Below are 18,412 nucleotides of genomic sequence, written 5' to 3'. Positions count from 1 at the left end.
GAGGTGGACACACTCACTAATACTGAGCAGCAACTGAGGGGAGGACACATTCACTAATACTGAGCAGCAACTGAGGGGAGGACACATTCACTAATAATGAGCAGCAACTGAGGGGAGGTGGACACACTCACTAATACTGAGCAGCAACTGAGGGGAGGACACATTCACTAATACTGAGCAGCAACTGAGGGGAGGACACACTCACTAATACTGAACAGCAACTGAGGGGAGGACACACTCACTAATACAAAGCAGCAACTGAGGGGAGTACACACTCCCTAATACTGAGCAGCAACTGAGGAGAGGACACATTTAATAATACAAAGCAGCAACTGAGGGGAGGACACACTCACTAATACTGAGCAGCAACTGAGGAGAGGACACACTCACTAATTCTGAGAAGCAACTGAGGAGAGGACAAACTCACTATTACTGAGCAGCAACTGAATGGAAGGACACACTCACTAATACTGAGCAGAAACTAAAGTGAGGACACATTTACTAATACAAAGCAGCAACTGAGGGGAGGACACACTCACTAATACTCAGCAGCAACTGAGGGGAGGACACACTCACTAATACTGAGCAGCAACTGAGAGGAGGACACACTCACTAATACTGAGCAGCAACTGAGGAGAGGACACACTCACTAATACTGAGCAGCAACTGAGGAGAGGACACACTCACTAATACTGAGCAGCAACTGAGGAGAGGACACACTCACTAATACTGAGCAGCAACTGAGGAGAGGACACACTCACTAATACTGAGCAGCAACTGAGGGGAGGAGGACACACTCACTAATACTGAGCAGCAACTGAGGGGAGTACACACACACTAATACTGAGCAGCAACTGAGGAGAGGACACATTTACTAATACAAAGCAGCAACTGAGGGGAGGACACACTCACTAATACTGAGCAGCAACTGAAGAGAGGACACACTCACTAATACTGAGCAGCAACTGAGGAGAGGACACACTCACTAATACTGAGCAGACACTGAGGGGAGGACACACTCACTAATACAAAGCAGCAACTGAGGGGAGTACACACTCACTAATACTGAGCAGCAACTGAGGAGAGGACACATTTACTAATACAAAGCAGCAACTGAGGAGAGGACACACTCACTAATACTGAGCAGCAACTGAGGAGAGGACACACTCACTAATACTGAGCAGCAACTGAGGAGAGGACACACTCACTAATACTGAGCAGCAACTGAGGAGAGGACACACTCACTATTACTGAGCAGCAACTGAGGGGAGGACACACTCACTAATACTGAGCAGCAACTGAGGAGAGGACACACTCACTAATACTGAGCAGCAACTGAGGAGAGGACACACTCACTAATACTGAGCAGCAACTGAGGAGAGGACACACTCACTAATACTGAGCAGCAACTGAGGAGAGGACACACTCACTAATACTGAGCAGCAACTGAGGGGAGGAGGACACACTCACTAATACTGAGCAGCAACTGAGGGGAGTACACACACACTAATACTGAGCAGCAACTGAGGAGAGGACACATTTACTAATACAAAGCAGCAACTGAGGGGAGGACACACTCACTAATACTGAGCAGCAACTGAGGAGAGGACACACTCACTAATACTGAGCAGCAACTGAGGAGAGGACACACTCACTAATACTGAGCAGCAACTGAGGGGAGGACACACTCACTAATACAAAGCAGCAACTGAGGGGAGTACACACTCACTAATACTGAGCAGCAACTGAGGAGAGGACACATTTACTAATACAAAGCAGCAACTGAGGAGAGGACACACTCACTAATACTGAGCAGCAACTGAGGAGAGGACACACTCACTAATACTGAGCAGCAACTGAGGAGAGGACACACTCACTATTACTGAGCAGCAACTGAGGGGAGTACACACACACACACTAATACTGAGCAGCAACTGAGGAGAGGACACACTCACTAATACTGAGCAGCAACTGAGGAGAGGACACACTCACTAATACTGAGCAGCAACTGAGGAGAGGACACACTCACTAATACTGAGCAGCAACTGAGGGGAGGAGGACACACTCACTAATACTGAGCAGCAACTGAGGGGAGTACACACACACTAATACTGAGCAGCAACTGAGGAGAGGACACATTTACTAATACAAAGCAGAAATTGAGGGGAGGACACACTCACTAATACTGAGCAGCAACTGAGGAGAGGACACACTCACTAATACTGAGCAGCAACTGAGGAGAGGACACACTCACTAATACTGAGCAGCAACTGAGGGGAGGACACGCTCACTAATACAAAGCAGCAACTGAGGGGAGTACACACTCACTAATACTGAGCAGCAACTGAGGAGGACACATTTACTAATACAAAGCAGCAACTGAGGGGAGGACACACTCACTAATACTGAGCAGCAACTGAGGAGAGGACACACTCACTAATACTGAGCAGCAACTGAGGAGAGGACACACTCACTATTACTGAGCAGCAACTGAGGGGAGGACACACTCACTAATACTGAGCAGAAACTAAAGTGAGGACACATTTACTAATACAAAGCAGCAACTGAGGGGAGGACACACTCACTAATACTCAGCCGCAACTGAGGGGAGGAGGACACACTCACTAATACTGAGCAGCAACTGAGGGGAGGAGGACACACTCACTAATACTGAGCAGCAACTGAGGAGAGGACACACTCACTAATAATGAGCAGCAACTGAGGGGAGGTGGACACACTCACTAATACTGAGCAGCAACTGAGGGGAGGACACACTCACTAATACTGAGCAGCAACTGAGGGGAGGACACACTCACTAATACTGAGCAGCAACTGAGGGGAGGACACACTCACTAATACAAAGCAGCAACTGAGGGGAGTACACACTCACTAATACTGAGCAGCAACTGAGGAGAGGACACATTTACTAATACAAAGCAGCAACTGAGGGGAGGACACACTCACTAATACTGAGCAGCAACTGAGGAGAGGACACACTCACTAATACTGAGAAGCAACTGAGGAGAGGACAAACTCACTATTACTGAGCAGCAACTGAATGGAAGGACACACTCACTAATACTGAGCAGAAACTAAAGTGAGGACACATTTACTAATACAAAGCAGCAACTGAGGGGAGGACACACTCACTAATACTGAGCAGCAACTGAGGGGAGGACACACTCACTAATACTGAGCAGCAACTGAGGGGAGGACACACTCACTAATACTGAGCAGCAACTGAGGAGGGGACACACTCACTAATACTGAGCAGCAACTGAGGAGAGGACAAACTCACTAATACTGAGCAGCAACTGAGGAGAGGACACACTCACTAATACTGAGCAGCAACTGAGGAGAGGACACACTCACTAATACTGAGCAGCAACTGAGGAGAGGACACACTCACTAATACTGAGCAGCAACTGAGGGGAGGAGGACACACTCACTAATACTGAGCAGCAACTGAGGAGAGGACACATTTACTAATACAAAGCAGCAACTGAGGAGAGGACACACTCACTAATACTGAGCAGCAACTGAGGAGAGGACACACTCACTAATACTGAGCAGCTACTGAGGAGAGGACACACTCACTAATACTGAGCAGCAACTGAGGGGAGGAGGGGACACACTAATACTGAGCTGCAACTGAGGAGAGGACACATTTACTAATACAAAGCAGCAACTGAGGGGAGGACACACTCACTAATACTGAGCAGCAACTGAGGAGAGGACACACTCACTAATACTGAGCAGCAACTGAGGAGAGGACACACTCACTAATACTGAGCAGCAACTGACGGGAGGACACACTCACTAATACAAAGCAGCAACTGAGGGGAGTACACACTCACTAATACTGAGCAGTAACTGAGGAGAGGACACATTTACTAATACAAATCAGCAACTGAGGAGAGGACACACTCACTAATACTGAGCAGCAACTGAGGAGAGGACACACTCACTAATACTGAGCAGCAACTGAGGAGAGGACACACTCACTATTACTGAGCAGCAACTGAGGGGAGGACACACTCACTAATACTGAGCAGCAACTGAGGGGAGGACACACTCACTAATACTGAGCAGCAACTGAGGAGAGGACACACTCACTAATACTGAGCAGCAACTGAGGAGAGGACACACTCACTAATACTGAGCAGCAACTGAGGAGAGGACACACTCACTAATACTGAGCAGCAACTGAGGGGAGGAGGACACACTCACTAATACTGAGCAGCAACTGAGGGGAGTACACACACACTAATACTGAGCAGCAACTGAGGAGAGGACACACTCACTAATACTGAGCAGCAACTGAGGAGACTCTGCTTCTGCTTACCACACTCATTATCAGAGAGAACAGCATTCATCAATACACGAAAATCCATCCTGGATATTCTGTGCTAGAAAATTACTTTAATAAGCAGGAAAAGTATCTTATTATTATGAGTCAGGGTCCAGGTATAGTAAGGAGTAATAAAACGAAGGGGCTATGCTCATTAATACTGAACAGTAGACCTCGTGGACCAATACTAGGCAGTACAATGAGTAGGCTGCACTAACAATCGGCGCAATATTGCTCTGCACTACATGGCGACTGGCAGCCACCAAACCGCTCGTACAGCAATATTATATCATCTTCCTGCCCAGTAACTGCGCTACACTTACTCGATAATACTGAGCAGCAACTGAGGGGAGGACACACTCACTAATACTGAGCAGCAACTGAGGGGAGGACACGCTCACTAATACTGAGCAGCAACTGAGGGGAGGACACACTCACTAATACTGAGCAGCAACTGAGGGGAGAACACACTCACTAATACTGGGCAGCAACTGATGGGAGGACACACTCACTAATACTGGGCAGCAACTGAGGGGAGGACACACTCACTAATACTGAGCAGCAACTGAGGGGAGGACACACTCACTAATACTGAGCAGCAACTGAGGGGAGGACACACTCACTAATACTGAGCAGCAACTGAGGGGAGAACACACTCACTAATACTGGGCAGCAACTGATGGGAGGACACACTCACTAATACTGGGCAGCAACTGAGGGGAGGACACACTCACTAATACTGAGCAGCAACTGAGGGGAGGACACACTCACTAATACTGAGCAGCAACTGAGGGGAGAACACACTCACTAATACTGAGCAGCAACTGAGGGGAGTACACACTCACTAATACTGAGCAGCAACTGAGGGGAGTACACACTCACTAATACAGAGTAGCAACTGAGGGGAGGACACACTCACTAATACTGAGCAGCAACTGAGGGGAGGACACACTCACTAATACTGAGCAGCAACTGAGGAGAGGACACACTCACTAATACTGAGCAGCAACTGAGGGGAGGACACACTCACTAATACAGAGCAGCAACTGAGGGGAGTACACACTCACTAATGCAGAGCAGCAACTGAGGGGAGGACACACTCGCTAATGCAGAGCAGCAACTGAGGGGAGTACACTTACTAATGCAGAGCAGCAACTGAGGGGAGGACACACTCACTAATACTGAGCAGCAACTGAGGAGAGGACACACTCACTAATACTGAGCAGCAACTGAGGAGAGGACACACTCACTAATACTGAGCAGCAACTGAGGGGAGGAGGACACACTCTCTAATACTGAGCAGCAACTGAGGGGAGGACACACTCACTAATACTGAGCAGCAACTGAGGAGAGGACACACTCACCAATACTGAGCAGCAACTGAGGGGAGGACACACTCACTAATACAGAGCGAGCAACTGAGGGGAGTACACACTCACTAATACTGAGCAGCAACTGAGGGGAGGACACACTCACTAATACTGAGCAGCAACTGAGGGGAGGAGGACACACTCACTAATACTGAGCAGCAACTGAGGAGAGGACACACTCACTAATAATGAGCAGCAACTGAGGGGAGGTAGACACACTCACTAATACTGAGCAGCAACTGAGGGGAGGACACATTCACTAATACTGAGCAGCAACTGAGGGGAGGACACATTCACTAATAATGAGCAGCAACTGAGGGGAGGTGGACACACTCACTAATACTGAGCAGCAACTGAGGGGAGGACACATTCACTAATACTGAGCAGCAACTGAGGGGAGGACACACTCACTAATACTGAACAGCAACTGAGGGGAGGACACACTCACTAATACAAAGCAGCAACTGAGGGGAGTACACACTCCCTAATACTGAGCAGCAACTGAGGAGAGGACACATTTAATAATACAAAGCAGCAACTGAGGGGAGGACACACTCACTAATACTGAGCAGCAACTGAGGAGAGGACACACTCACTAATACTGAGAAGCAACTGAGGAGAGGACAAACTCACTATTACTGAGCAGCAACTGAATGGAAGGACACACTCACTAATACTGAGCAGAAACTAAAGTGAGGACACATTTACTAATACAAAGCAGCAACTGAGGGGAGGACACACTCACTAATACTCAGCAGCAACTGAGGAGAGGACACACTCACTAATACTGAGCAGCAACTGAGGAGAGGACACACTCACTAATACTGAGCAGCAACTGAGGAGAGGACACACTCACTAATACTGAGCAGCAACTGAGGAGAGGACACACTCACTATTACTGAGCAGCAACTGAGGGGAGGACACACTCACTAATACTGAGCAGCAACTGAGGAGAGGACACACACTAATACTGAGCAGCAACTGAGGAGAGGACACACTCACTAATACTGAGCAGCAACTGAGGAGAGGACACACTCACTAATACTGAGCAGCAACTGAGGAGAGGACACACTCACTAATACTGAGCAGCAACTGAGGGGAGGAGGACACACTCACTAATACTGAGCAGCAACTGAGGGGAGTACACACACACTAATACTGAGCAGCAACTGAGGAGAGGACACATTTACTAATACAAAGCAGCAACTGAGGGGAGGACACACTCACTAATACTGAGCAGCAACTGAGGAGAGGACACACTCACTAATACTGAGCAGCAACTGAGGAGAGGACACACTCACTAATACTGAGCAGCAACTGAGGGGAGGACACACTCACTAATACAAAGCAGCAACTGAGGGGAGTACACACTCACTAATACTGAGCAGCAACTGAGGAGAGGACACATTTACTAATACAAAGCAGCAACTGAGGAGAGGACACACTCACTAATACTGAGCAGCAACTGAGGAGAGGACACACTCACTAATACTGAGCAGCAACTGAGGAGAGGACACACTCACTAATACTGAGCAGCAACTGAGGGGAGTACACACACACACTAATACTGAGCAGCAACTGAGGAGAGGACACACTCACTAATACTGAGCAGCAACTGAGGAGAGGACACACTCACTAATACTGAGCAGCAACTGAGGAGAGGACACACTCACTAATACTGAACAGCAACTGAGGGGAGGAGGACACACTCACTAATACTGAGCAGCAACTGAGGGGAGTACACACACACTAATACTGAGCAGCAACTGAGGAGAGGACACATTTACTAATACAAAGCAGAAACTGAGGGGAGGACACACTCACTAATACTGAGCAGCAACTGAGGAGAGGACACACTCACTAATACTGAGCAGCAACTGAGGAGAGGACACACTCACTAATACTGAGCAGCAACTGAGGGGAGGACACGCTCACTAATACAAAGCAGCAACTGAGGGGAGTACACACTCACTAATACTGAGCAGCAACTGAGGAGGACACATTTACTAATACAAAGCAGCAACTGAGGGGAGGACACACTCACTAATACTGAGCAGCAACTGAGGAGAGGACACACTCACTAATACTGAGCAGCAACTGAGGAGAGGACACACTCACTATTACTGAGCAGCAACTGAGGGGAGGACACACTCACTAATACTGAGCAGAAACTAAAGTGAGGACACATTTACTAATACAAAGCAGCAACTGAGGGGAGGACACACTCACTAATACTCAGCCGCAACTGAGGGGAGGAGGACACACTCACTAATACTGAGCAGCAACTGAGGGGAGGAGGACACACTCACTAATACTGAGCAGCAACTGAGGAGAGGACACACTCACTAATAATGAGCAGCAACTGAGGGGAGGTGGACACACTCACTAATACTGAGCAGCAACTGAGGGGAGGACACACTCACTAATACTGAGCAGCAACTGAGGGGAGGACACACTCACTAATACTGAGCAGCAACTGAGGGGAGGACACACTCACTAATACAAAGCAGCAACTGAGGGGAGTACACACTCACTAATACTGAGCAGCAACTGAGGAGAGGACACATTTACTAATACAAAGCAGCAACTGAGGGGAGGACACACTCACTAATACTGAGCAGCAACTGAGGAGAGGACACACTCACTAATACTGAGAAGCAACTGAGGAGAGGACAAACTCACTATTACTGAGCAGCAACTGAATGGAAGGACACACTCACTAATACTGAGCAGAAACTAAAGTGAGGACACATTTACTAATACAAAGCAGCAACTGAGGGGAGGACACACTCACTAATACTGAGCAGCAACTGAGGGGAGGACACACTCACTAATACTGAGCAGCAACTGAGGGGAGGACACACTCACTAATACTGAGCAGCAACTGAGGAGGGGACACACTCACTAATACTGAGCAGCAACTGAGGAGAGGACAAACTCACTAATACTGAGCAGCAACTGAGGAGATGACACACTCACTAATACTGAGCAGCAACTGAGGAGAGGACACACTCACTAATACTGAGCAGCAACTGAGGAGAGGACACACTCACTAATACTGAGCAGCAACTGAGGGGAGGAGGACACACTCACTAATACTGAGCAGCAACTGAGGAGAGGACACATTTACTAATACAAAGCAGCAACTGAGGAGAGGACACACTCACTAATACTGAGCAGCAACTGAGGAGAGGACACACTCACTAATACTGAGCAGCAACTGAGGAGAGGACACACTCACTAATACTGAGCAGCAACTGAGGGGAGGAGGGGACACACTAATACTGAGCAGCAACTGAGGAGAGGACACATTTACTAATACAAAGCAGCAACTGAGGGGAGGACACACTCACTAATACTGAGCAGCAACTGAGGAGAGGACACACTCACTAATACTGAGCAGCAACTGAGGAGAGGACACACTCACTAATACTGAGCAGCAACTGACGGGAGGACACACTCACTAATACAAAGCAGCAACTGAGGGGAGTACACACTCACTAATACTGAGCAGTAACTGAGGAGAGGACACATTTACTAATACAAATCAGCAACTGAGGAGAGGACACACTCACTAATACTGAGCAGCAACTGAGGAGAGGACACACTCACTAATACTGAGCAGCAACTGAGGAGAGGACACACTCACTATTACTGAGCAGCAACTGAGGGGAGGACACACTCACTAATACTGAGCAGCAACTGAGGGGAGGACACACTCACTAATACTGAGCAGCAACTGAGGAGAGGACACACTCACTAATACTGAGCAGCAACTGAGGAGAGGACACACTCACTAATACTGAGCAGCAACTGAGGAGAGGACACACTCACTAATACTGAGCAGCAACTGAGGAGAGGACACACTCACTAATACTGAGCAGCAACTGAGGGGAGGAGGACACACTCACTAATACTGAGCAGCAACTGAGGGGAGTACACACACACACTAATACTGAGCAGCAACTGAGGAGAGGACACACTCACTAATACTGAGCAGCAACTGAGGAGAGGACACACTCACTAATACTGAGCAGCAACTAAGGGGAGGACACACTCACTAATACAAAGCAGCAACTGAGGGGAGTACACACTCACTAATACTGAGCAGCAACTGAGGAGAGGACACATTTACTAATACAAAGCAACTGAGGAGAGGACACACTCACTAATACTGAGCAGCAACTGAGGAGAGGACACACTCACTAATACTGAGCAGCAACTGAGGAGAGGACACACTCACTATTACTGAGCAGCAACTGAGGGGAGGACACACTCACTATTACTGAGCAGAAACTAAAGTGAGGACACATTTACTAATACAAAGCAGCAACTGAGGGGAGGACACACTCACTAATACTCAGCAGCAACTGAGGGGAGGACACACTCACTAATACTGAGCAGCAACTGAGGAGAAGACACACTCACTAATACTGAGCAGCAACTGAGGAGAGGACACACTCACTAATACTGAGCAGCAACTGAGGGGAGGACACACTCACTAATACTGAGCAGCAACTGAGGAGAGGACACACTCACTAATACTGAGCAGCAACTGAGGGGAGGACACACTCACTAATACTGAGCAGCAACTGAGGGGAGGACACACTCACTAATACTGAGCAGCAACTGAGGGGAGGACACACTCACTAATACTGAGCAGCAACTGAGGAGAGGACACACTCACTAATACTGAGCAGCAACTGAGGAGAGGACACACTCACTAATACTGAGCAGCAACTGAGGAGAGGACACACTCACTAATACTGAGCAGCAACTGAGGGGAGGAGGACACACTCACTAATACTGAGCAGCAACTGAGGGGAGGACACACTCACTAATACTGAGCAGCAACTGAGGAGAGGACACATTTACTAATACAAAGCAGCAACTGAGGGGAGGACACACTCACTAATACTGAGCAGCAACTGAGGGGAGGAGGACACACTCACTAATACTGAGCAGCAACTATGGGGAGAAGGACACACTCACTAATACTGAGCAGCAACTGAGGGGAGTACACACACACTAATACTGAGCAGCAACTGAGGAGAGGACACATTTACTAATACAAAGCAGCAACTGAGGGGAGGACACACTCACTAATACTGAGCAGCAACTGAGGGGAGGACACATTCACTAATACTGAGCAGTAACTAAAGTGAGGACGCACTCACTAATACTGAGCAGCGACTGAGGGGAGGACACACTCACTAATACAAAGCAGCAACTGAGGGGAGGACACACTCACTAATACAAAGCAGCAACTGAGGGGAGGACACACTCACTAATACTGAGTACCAACTGAGGAGAGGACACACTCACTAATACTGAGCAGCAACTGAGGGGAGGACACACTCACTAATACTGAGCAGCAACTGAGGGGAGGACACACTCACTAATACTGAGCAGCAACTGAGGAGAGGACACACTCACTAATACTGAGCAGCAACTGAGGAGAGGACACACTCACTAATACTGAGCAGCAACTGAGGAGAGGACACATTTACTAATACAAAGCAGAAACTGAGGGGAGGACACACTCACTAATACTGAGCAGCAACTGAGGGGAGGAGGACACACTCACTAATACTGAGCAGCAACTATGGGGAGAAGGACACACTCACTAATACTGAGCAGCAACTATGGGGAGAAGGACACACTCACTAATACTGAGCAGCAACTATGGGGAGTACACACACACTAATACTGAGCAGCAACTGAGGAGAGGACACATTTACTAATACAAAGCAGCAACTGAGGGGAGGACACACTCACTAATACTGAGCAGCAACTGAGGAGAGGACACACTCACTAATACTGAGCAGCAACTGAGGGGAGGAGGACACACTCACTAATACTCAGCAGCAACTGAGGGGAGGACACACTCACTAATACTCAGCAGCAACTGAGGAGAGGACACACTCACTAATACTGAGTACCAACTGAGGGGAGGACACACTCACTAATACTGAGTACCAACTGAGGAGAGGACACACTCACTAATACTGAGCAGCAACTGAGGGGAGGACACACTCACTAATACTGAGCAGCAACTGAGGGGAGGACACACTCACTAATACTGAGCAGTAACTAAAGTGAGGACGCACTCACTAATACTGAGCAGCAACTGAGGGGAGGACACACTCACTAATACAAAGCAGCAACTGAGGGGAGGACACACTCACTAATACTGAGTACCAACTGAGGAAAGGACACACTCACTAATACTGAGCAGCAACTGAGGGGAGGACACACTCACTATTACTGAGCAGCAACTGAGGGGAGGACACACTCACTAATACTGAGCAGAAACTAAAGTGAGGACGCACTCACTAATACTGAGCAGCGACTGAGGGGAGGACACACTCACTAATACTGAGCAGCAACTGAGGGGAGGACACACTCACTAATACTGAGCAGCAACTGAGGGGAGGACACACTCACTAATACTGAGCAGTAACTAAAGTGAGGACGCACTCACTAATACTGAGCAGCAACTGAGGGGAGGACACACTCACTAATACTGAGCAGCAACTGAGGGGAGGACACACTCACTAATACTGAGCAGCAACTGAGGGGAGGACACACTCACTAATACTGAGCAGCAACTGAGGAGAGGACACACTCACTAATACTGAGCAGCAACTGAGGAGAGGACACACTCACTAATACTGAGCAGCAACGGAGGAGAGGACACACTCACTAATACTGAGCAGCAACTGAGGAGAGGACACACTCACTAATACTGAGAGAAACTAAAGTGAGGACGCACTCACTAATACTGAGCAGCGACTGAGGGGAGGACACACTCACTAATACTGAGCAGCAACTGAGGGGAGGACACACTCACTAATACAAAGCAGCAACTGAGGGGAGGACACACTCACTAATACTGAGTACCAACTGAGGAGAGGACACACTCGCTAATACTGAGCAGCAACTGAGGGGAGGACACACTCACTAATACTGAGCAGCAACTGAGGGGAGGACACACTCACTAATACTGAGCAGTAACTAAAGTGAGGACGCACTCACTAATACTGAGCAGCAACTGAGGGGAGGACACACTCACTAATACAAAGCAGCAACTGAGGGGAGGACACACTCACTAATACTGAGTACCAACTGAGGAGAGGACACACTCACTAATACTGAGCAGCAACTGAGGGGAGGACATACTCACTAATACTGAGCAGCAACTGAGGGGAGGACACACTCACTAATACTGAGCAGCAACTGAGGAGAGGACACACTCACTAATACTGAGCAGCAACTGAGGAGAGGACACACTCACTAATACTGAGCAGCAACGGAGGAGAGGACACACTCACTAATACTGAGCAGCAACTGAGGAGAGGACACACTCACTAATACTGAGAGAAACTAAAGTGAGGACGCACTCACTAATACTGAGCAGCGACTGAGGGGAGGACACACTCACTAATACTGAGCAGCAACTGAGGGGAGGACACACTCACTAATACAAAGCAGCAACTGAGGGGAGGACACACTCACTAATACTGAGTACCAACTGAGGAGAGGACACACTCGCTAATACTGAGCAGCAACTGAGGGGAGGACACACTCACTAATACTGAGCAGCAACTGAGGGGAGGACACACTCACTAATACTGAGCAGTAACTAAAGTGAGGACGCACTCACTAATACTGAGCAGCAACTGAGGGGAGAACACACTCACTAATACAAAGCAGCAACTGAGGGGAGGACACACTCACTAATACTGAGTATTAACTGAGGAAAGGACACACTCACTAATACTGAGCTGCAACTGAGGGGAGGACACACTCACTATTACTGAGCAGCAACTGAGGGGAGGACACACTCACTAATACTGAGAGAAACTAAAGTGAGGACGCACTCACTAATACTGAGCAGCGACTGAGGGGAGGACACACTCACTAATACAAAGCAGCAACTGAGGGGAGGACACACTCACTAATACAAAGCAGCAACTGAGGGGAGGACACACTCACTAATACTGAGTACCAACTGAGGAGAGGACACACTCACTAATACTGAGCAGCAACTGAGGGGAGGACACACTCACTAATACTGAGCAGCAACTGAGGGGAGGACACACTCACTAATACTGAGCAGCAACTGAGGAGAGGACACACTCACTAATACTGAGCAGCAACTGAGGAGAGGACACACTCACTAATACTGAGCAGCAACGGAGGAGAGGACACACTCACTAATACTGAGCAGCAACTGAGGAGAGGACACACTCACTAATACTGAGAGAAACTAAAGTGAGGACGCACTCACTAATACTGAGCAGCGACTGAGGGGAGGACACACTCACTAATACTGAGCAGCAACTGAGGGGAGGACACACTCACTAATACAAAGCAGCAACTGAGGGGAGGACACACTCACTAATACTGAGTACCAACTGAGGAGAGGACACACTCGCTAATACTGAGCAGCAACTGAGGGGAGGACACACTCACTAATACTGAGCAGCAACTGAGGGGAGGACACACTCACTAATACTGAGCAGTAACTAAAGTGAGGACGCACTCACTAATACTGAGCAGCAACTGAGGGGAGGACACACTCACTAATACAAAGCAGCAACTGAGGGGAGGACACACTCACTAATACTGAGTACCAACTGAGGAAAGGACACACTCACTAATACTGAGCAGCAACTGAGGGGAGGACACACTCACTATTACTGAGCAGCAACTGAGGGGAGGACACACTCACTAATACTGAGCAGAAACTAAAGTGAGGACGCACTCACTAATACTGAGCAGCGACTGAGGGGAGGACACACTCACTAATACTGAGCAGCAACTGAGGGGAGGACACACTCACTAATACTGAGCAGTAACTAAAGTGAGGACGCACTCACTAATACTGAGCAGCAACTGAGGGGAGAACACACTCACTAATACAAAGCAGCAACTGAGGGGAGGACACACTCACTAATACTGAGTATTAACTGAGGAAAGGACACACTCACTAATACTGAGCTGCAACTGAGGGGAGGACACACTCACTATTACTGAGCAGCAACTGAGGGGAGGACACACTCACTAATACTGAGAGAAACTAAAGTGAGGACGCACTCACTAATACTGAGCAGCGACTGAGGGGAGGACACACTCACTAATACAAAGCAGCAACTGAGGGGAGGACACACTCACTAATACAAAGCAGCAACTGAGGGGAGGACACACTCACTAATACTGAGTACCAACTGAGGAGAGGACACACTCACTAATACTGAGCAGCAACTGAGGGGAGGACACACTCACTAATACTGAGCAGCAACTGAGGGGAGGACACACTCACTAATACTGAGCAGCAACTGAGGAGAGGACACACTCACTAATACTGAGCAGCAACTGAGGAGAGGACACACTCACTAATACTGAGCAGCAACTGAGGAGAGGACACACTCACTAATACTGAGCAGCAACTGAGGAGAGGACACACTCACTAATACTGAGCAGCAACTGAGGAGAGGACACACTCACTAATACTGAGAGAAACTAAAGTGAGGACGCACTCACTAATACTGAGCAGCGACTGAGGGGAGGACACACTCACTAATACTGAGCAGCAACTGAGGGGAGGACACACTCACTAATACAAAGCAGCAACTGAGGGGAGGACACACTCACTAATACTGAGTACCAACTGAGGAGAGGACACACTCACTAATACTGAGCAGCAACTGAGGGGAGGACACACTCACTAATACTGAGCAGCAACTGAGGGGAGGACACACTCACTAATACTGAGCAGCAACTGAGGGGAGGACACACTCACTAATACTGAGCAGCAACTGAGGGGAGAACACACTCACTAATACTGAGCAGCAACTGAGGGGAGGACACACTCACTAATACTGAGCAGCAACTGAGGGGAGGACACACTCACTAATACTGAGCAGCAACTGAGGGGAGAACACACTAAAACTGAACAGCAACTGTTACAACGGTAATACTCTGCAACATTCACAGCCCTCACAAGACAGGGATAATACTCTACAGCCCTCACAGGACAGGGTAATACGCTGCAGTGCTCACAGGACAGCACAGTGATAATACTCTGTAACCCTCACAGCACAGGAGGACACGGGTAATACTCTGCAGCACTCACAGCACAGATTAGAAGTAATACTCTGCAGGACAGGGGTAATACTCTGCAGCACTCACAGTCAACACAGATCAGGAGTTATACTCTACAGTACTCACAGGACAGGATAATACTCTGCAGTACTCACAGGACAGGGGTAATACTCTGCAGCACTCACAGCACAGATTAGGAGTAATACTCTGCAGGACAGGGGTAATACTCTCCAGTTCTCACAGGACAGGACAGGGGTAATACTCTGCAGTACTCACAGGACAGGGGTAATACTCTCCAGTACTCACAGGACAGGGGTAATACTCTCCAGTACTCACAGGACAGGACAGGGGTAATACTCTCCAGTACTCACAGGACAGGGGTAATACTCCCCAGTACTCACAGGACAGGGGTAATACTCTCCAGTTCTCACAGGACAGGGGTAATACTCTGCAGTACTCACAGGACAGGGGTAATACTCTCCAGTACTCACAGGACAGGGGTAATACTCTCCAGTACTCACAGGACAGGGGTAATACTCTCCAGTACTCACAGGACAGGACAGGGGTAATACTCAGCATTACACACAGGACAGGGGTAATACTCAGCAACAATCACAGTCAGCACAGATTTGGAGTAATACTCTGCAGTACTCACAGGACAGGACAGGGGTAATACTCTGCAGTACTCACAGGACAGGGGTAATACTCTGCAGTACTCACAGGACAGGGGTAATACTCAGCAACACTCACAGTCAGCACAGATTAGGAGTAATACTCTGCAGTACTCACAGGACAGGGGTAATACTCTGCAGTACTCACAGGACAGGGGTAATACTCAGCAACACTCACAGTCAGCACAGATTAGGAGTAATACTCTGCAGTACTCACAGGACAGGACGAGCTCCTGGAAGCGCCGGTGCTGGCAGAGGTCTCGGTGCCGCAGCTGGCGGATGATGTCAGTTTTCCAGGCCGCTACTGTTCCGGAACCGAGATCCTCCCGTCGGCGCCGCTGCTGCATCCCGGGGCCGCCGTCACCGACACAGGCCGGGGGCGGAGCCACAGCCTGCTGGGGGCGGGTCCAGAACTTGTTGGGGGCGGGGGGGTCATCGCAATGGGGAGGGGCCAAACCCCGGGCGCAGGCCGCAGAATATCCCGGGGGCGGGGTTCTAGCCTAGGGGGAGGAGTCACATCCTGCTAGCACTGTCTGGGGGCAGCAGCACATCATGGTGACGGACTCACAGTCTGGGGGAGGAGTAACAGCCCCGGGGCGGGGTTCATTGCACAGAGGGCGGGGGAACTGGCAGGGAGGCGGTGCTTGAGCAAATGGATGATATAACTGTACATTTCCTGGTTACTGTGTCTGTCTGTGTATCATGTATTATATCTCTATATCTATCTATCTATCTATCTCTCTATATCTATTATTTATCTCTATCATCTATCTATCTGTCTATCCATATATCTATGTATATCTGCATATATCTATCTATATCTATTATTTATCTCTCTATCTATCTATATATCTATCTATATCTATTATTTATCTCTATCATCTATCTATCTGTCTATCCATATATCTATCTATATCTATTATTTATCTCTATAATCTATCTGTCTATCCATATATCTATCTATATCTGCATATATCTGTCTATCTATCTACAGTATCTATCTATATCTTCTATCTATCTATCTATCTATCTATATCTGCATATATCTATCTCTCTATCTATCTATCTACAGTATCTATCTATATCTTCTATCTATCTATCTATCTATGTATCTATCATCTATTTATATCTACATATATCTGTCTATATCTATTATTTATCTCTATCATCTATCTATCTGTCTGTCTATCCATATATCTATCTATCTATCTATCTATCTATCTATCTATCTATCTATCTATCTATCCATCTATCTACAGTATCTATCTATATTATCTATCTATCTATTTATATCTACATATATCTGTCTATATCTACATACACTGCTCAAAAAAATAAAGGGAACACTAAAATAACACATCCTTGATCTGAATGAATGAAATATTCTTATTAAATACTTTGTTCTTTACATAGTTGAATGTGCTGACAACAAAATCACACAAAAATTATCAATGGAAATCAGATTTATTAACCCATGGAGGTCTGGATTTGGAGTCACCCTCAAAATTAAAGTGGAAAAACACACTACAGGCTGATCCAACTTTGATGTAATGTCCTTAAAACAAGTCAAAATGAGGCTCAGTAGTGTCTGTGACCTCCACGTGCCTGTATGACCTCCCTACAACGCCTGGGCATGCTCCTGATGAGGTGGCGGATGGTCTCCTGAGGGATCTCCTCCCAGACCTGGACTAAAGCATCCGCCAACTCCTGGACAGTCTGTGGTGCAACGTAGCGTTGGTGGATGGAGCGAGACATGATGTCCTAGATGTGCTCAATTGGATTCAGGTCTGGGGAACGGGCGGGCCAGTCCATAGCATCAATGCCTTCGTCTTGCAGGAACTGCTGACACACTCCAGCCAGATGAGGTCTAGCATTGTCTTGCATTAGGAGGAACCCAGGGCCAAACGCAC

At 47.9% G+C, this 18,412-nt stretch overlaps 1 protein-coding gene across 1 annotated transcript in view; it reads right to left on the bottom strand.

The window, feature by feature from the left end:
- Positions 1-16,884, bottom strand: part of ATG16L2 (autophagy related 16 like 2) — a 135,078-nt gene extending 118,194 nt beyond the window's left edge. Inside the window, exon 1 of the mRNA XM_063950904.1 lies at positions 16,720-16,884. Coding sequence (XP_063806974.1) covers positions 16,720-16,849 — 130 coding nt within the window. The 5' untranslated portion in view covers positions 16,850-16,884. The remainder of the gene's footprint in view (positions 1-16,719) is intronic.
- Positions 16,885-18,412: the final 1,528 nt, after the last annotated feature.

Source organism: Pseudophryne corroboree, chromosome 2, assembly GCF_028390025.1.
Source record: "Pseudophryne corroboree isolate aPseCor3 chromosome 2, aPseCor3.hap2, whole genome shotgun sequence".
Taxonomy (NCBI): Eukaryota; Metazoa; Chordata; class Amphibia; order Anura; family Myobatrachidae; genus Pseudophryne; species Pseudophryne corroboree.
This window is presented reverse-complemented; position numbering and strand designations above follow the sequence as displayed.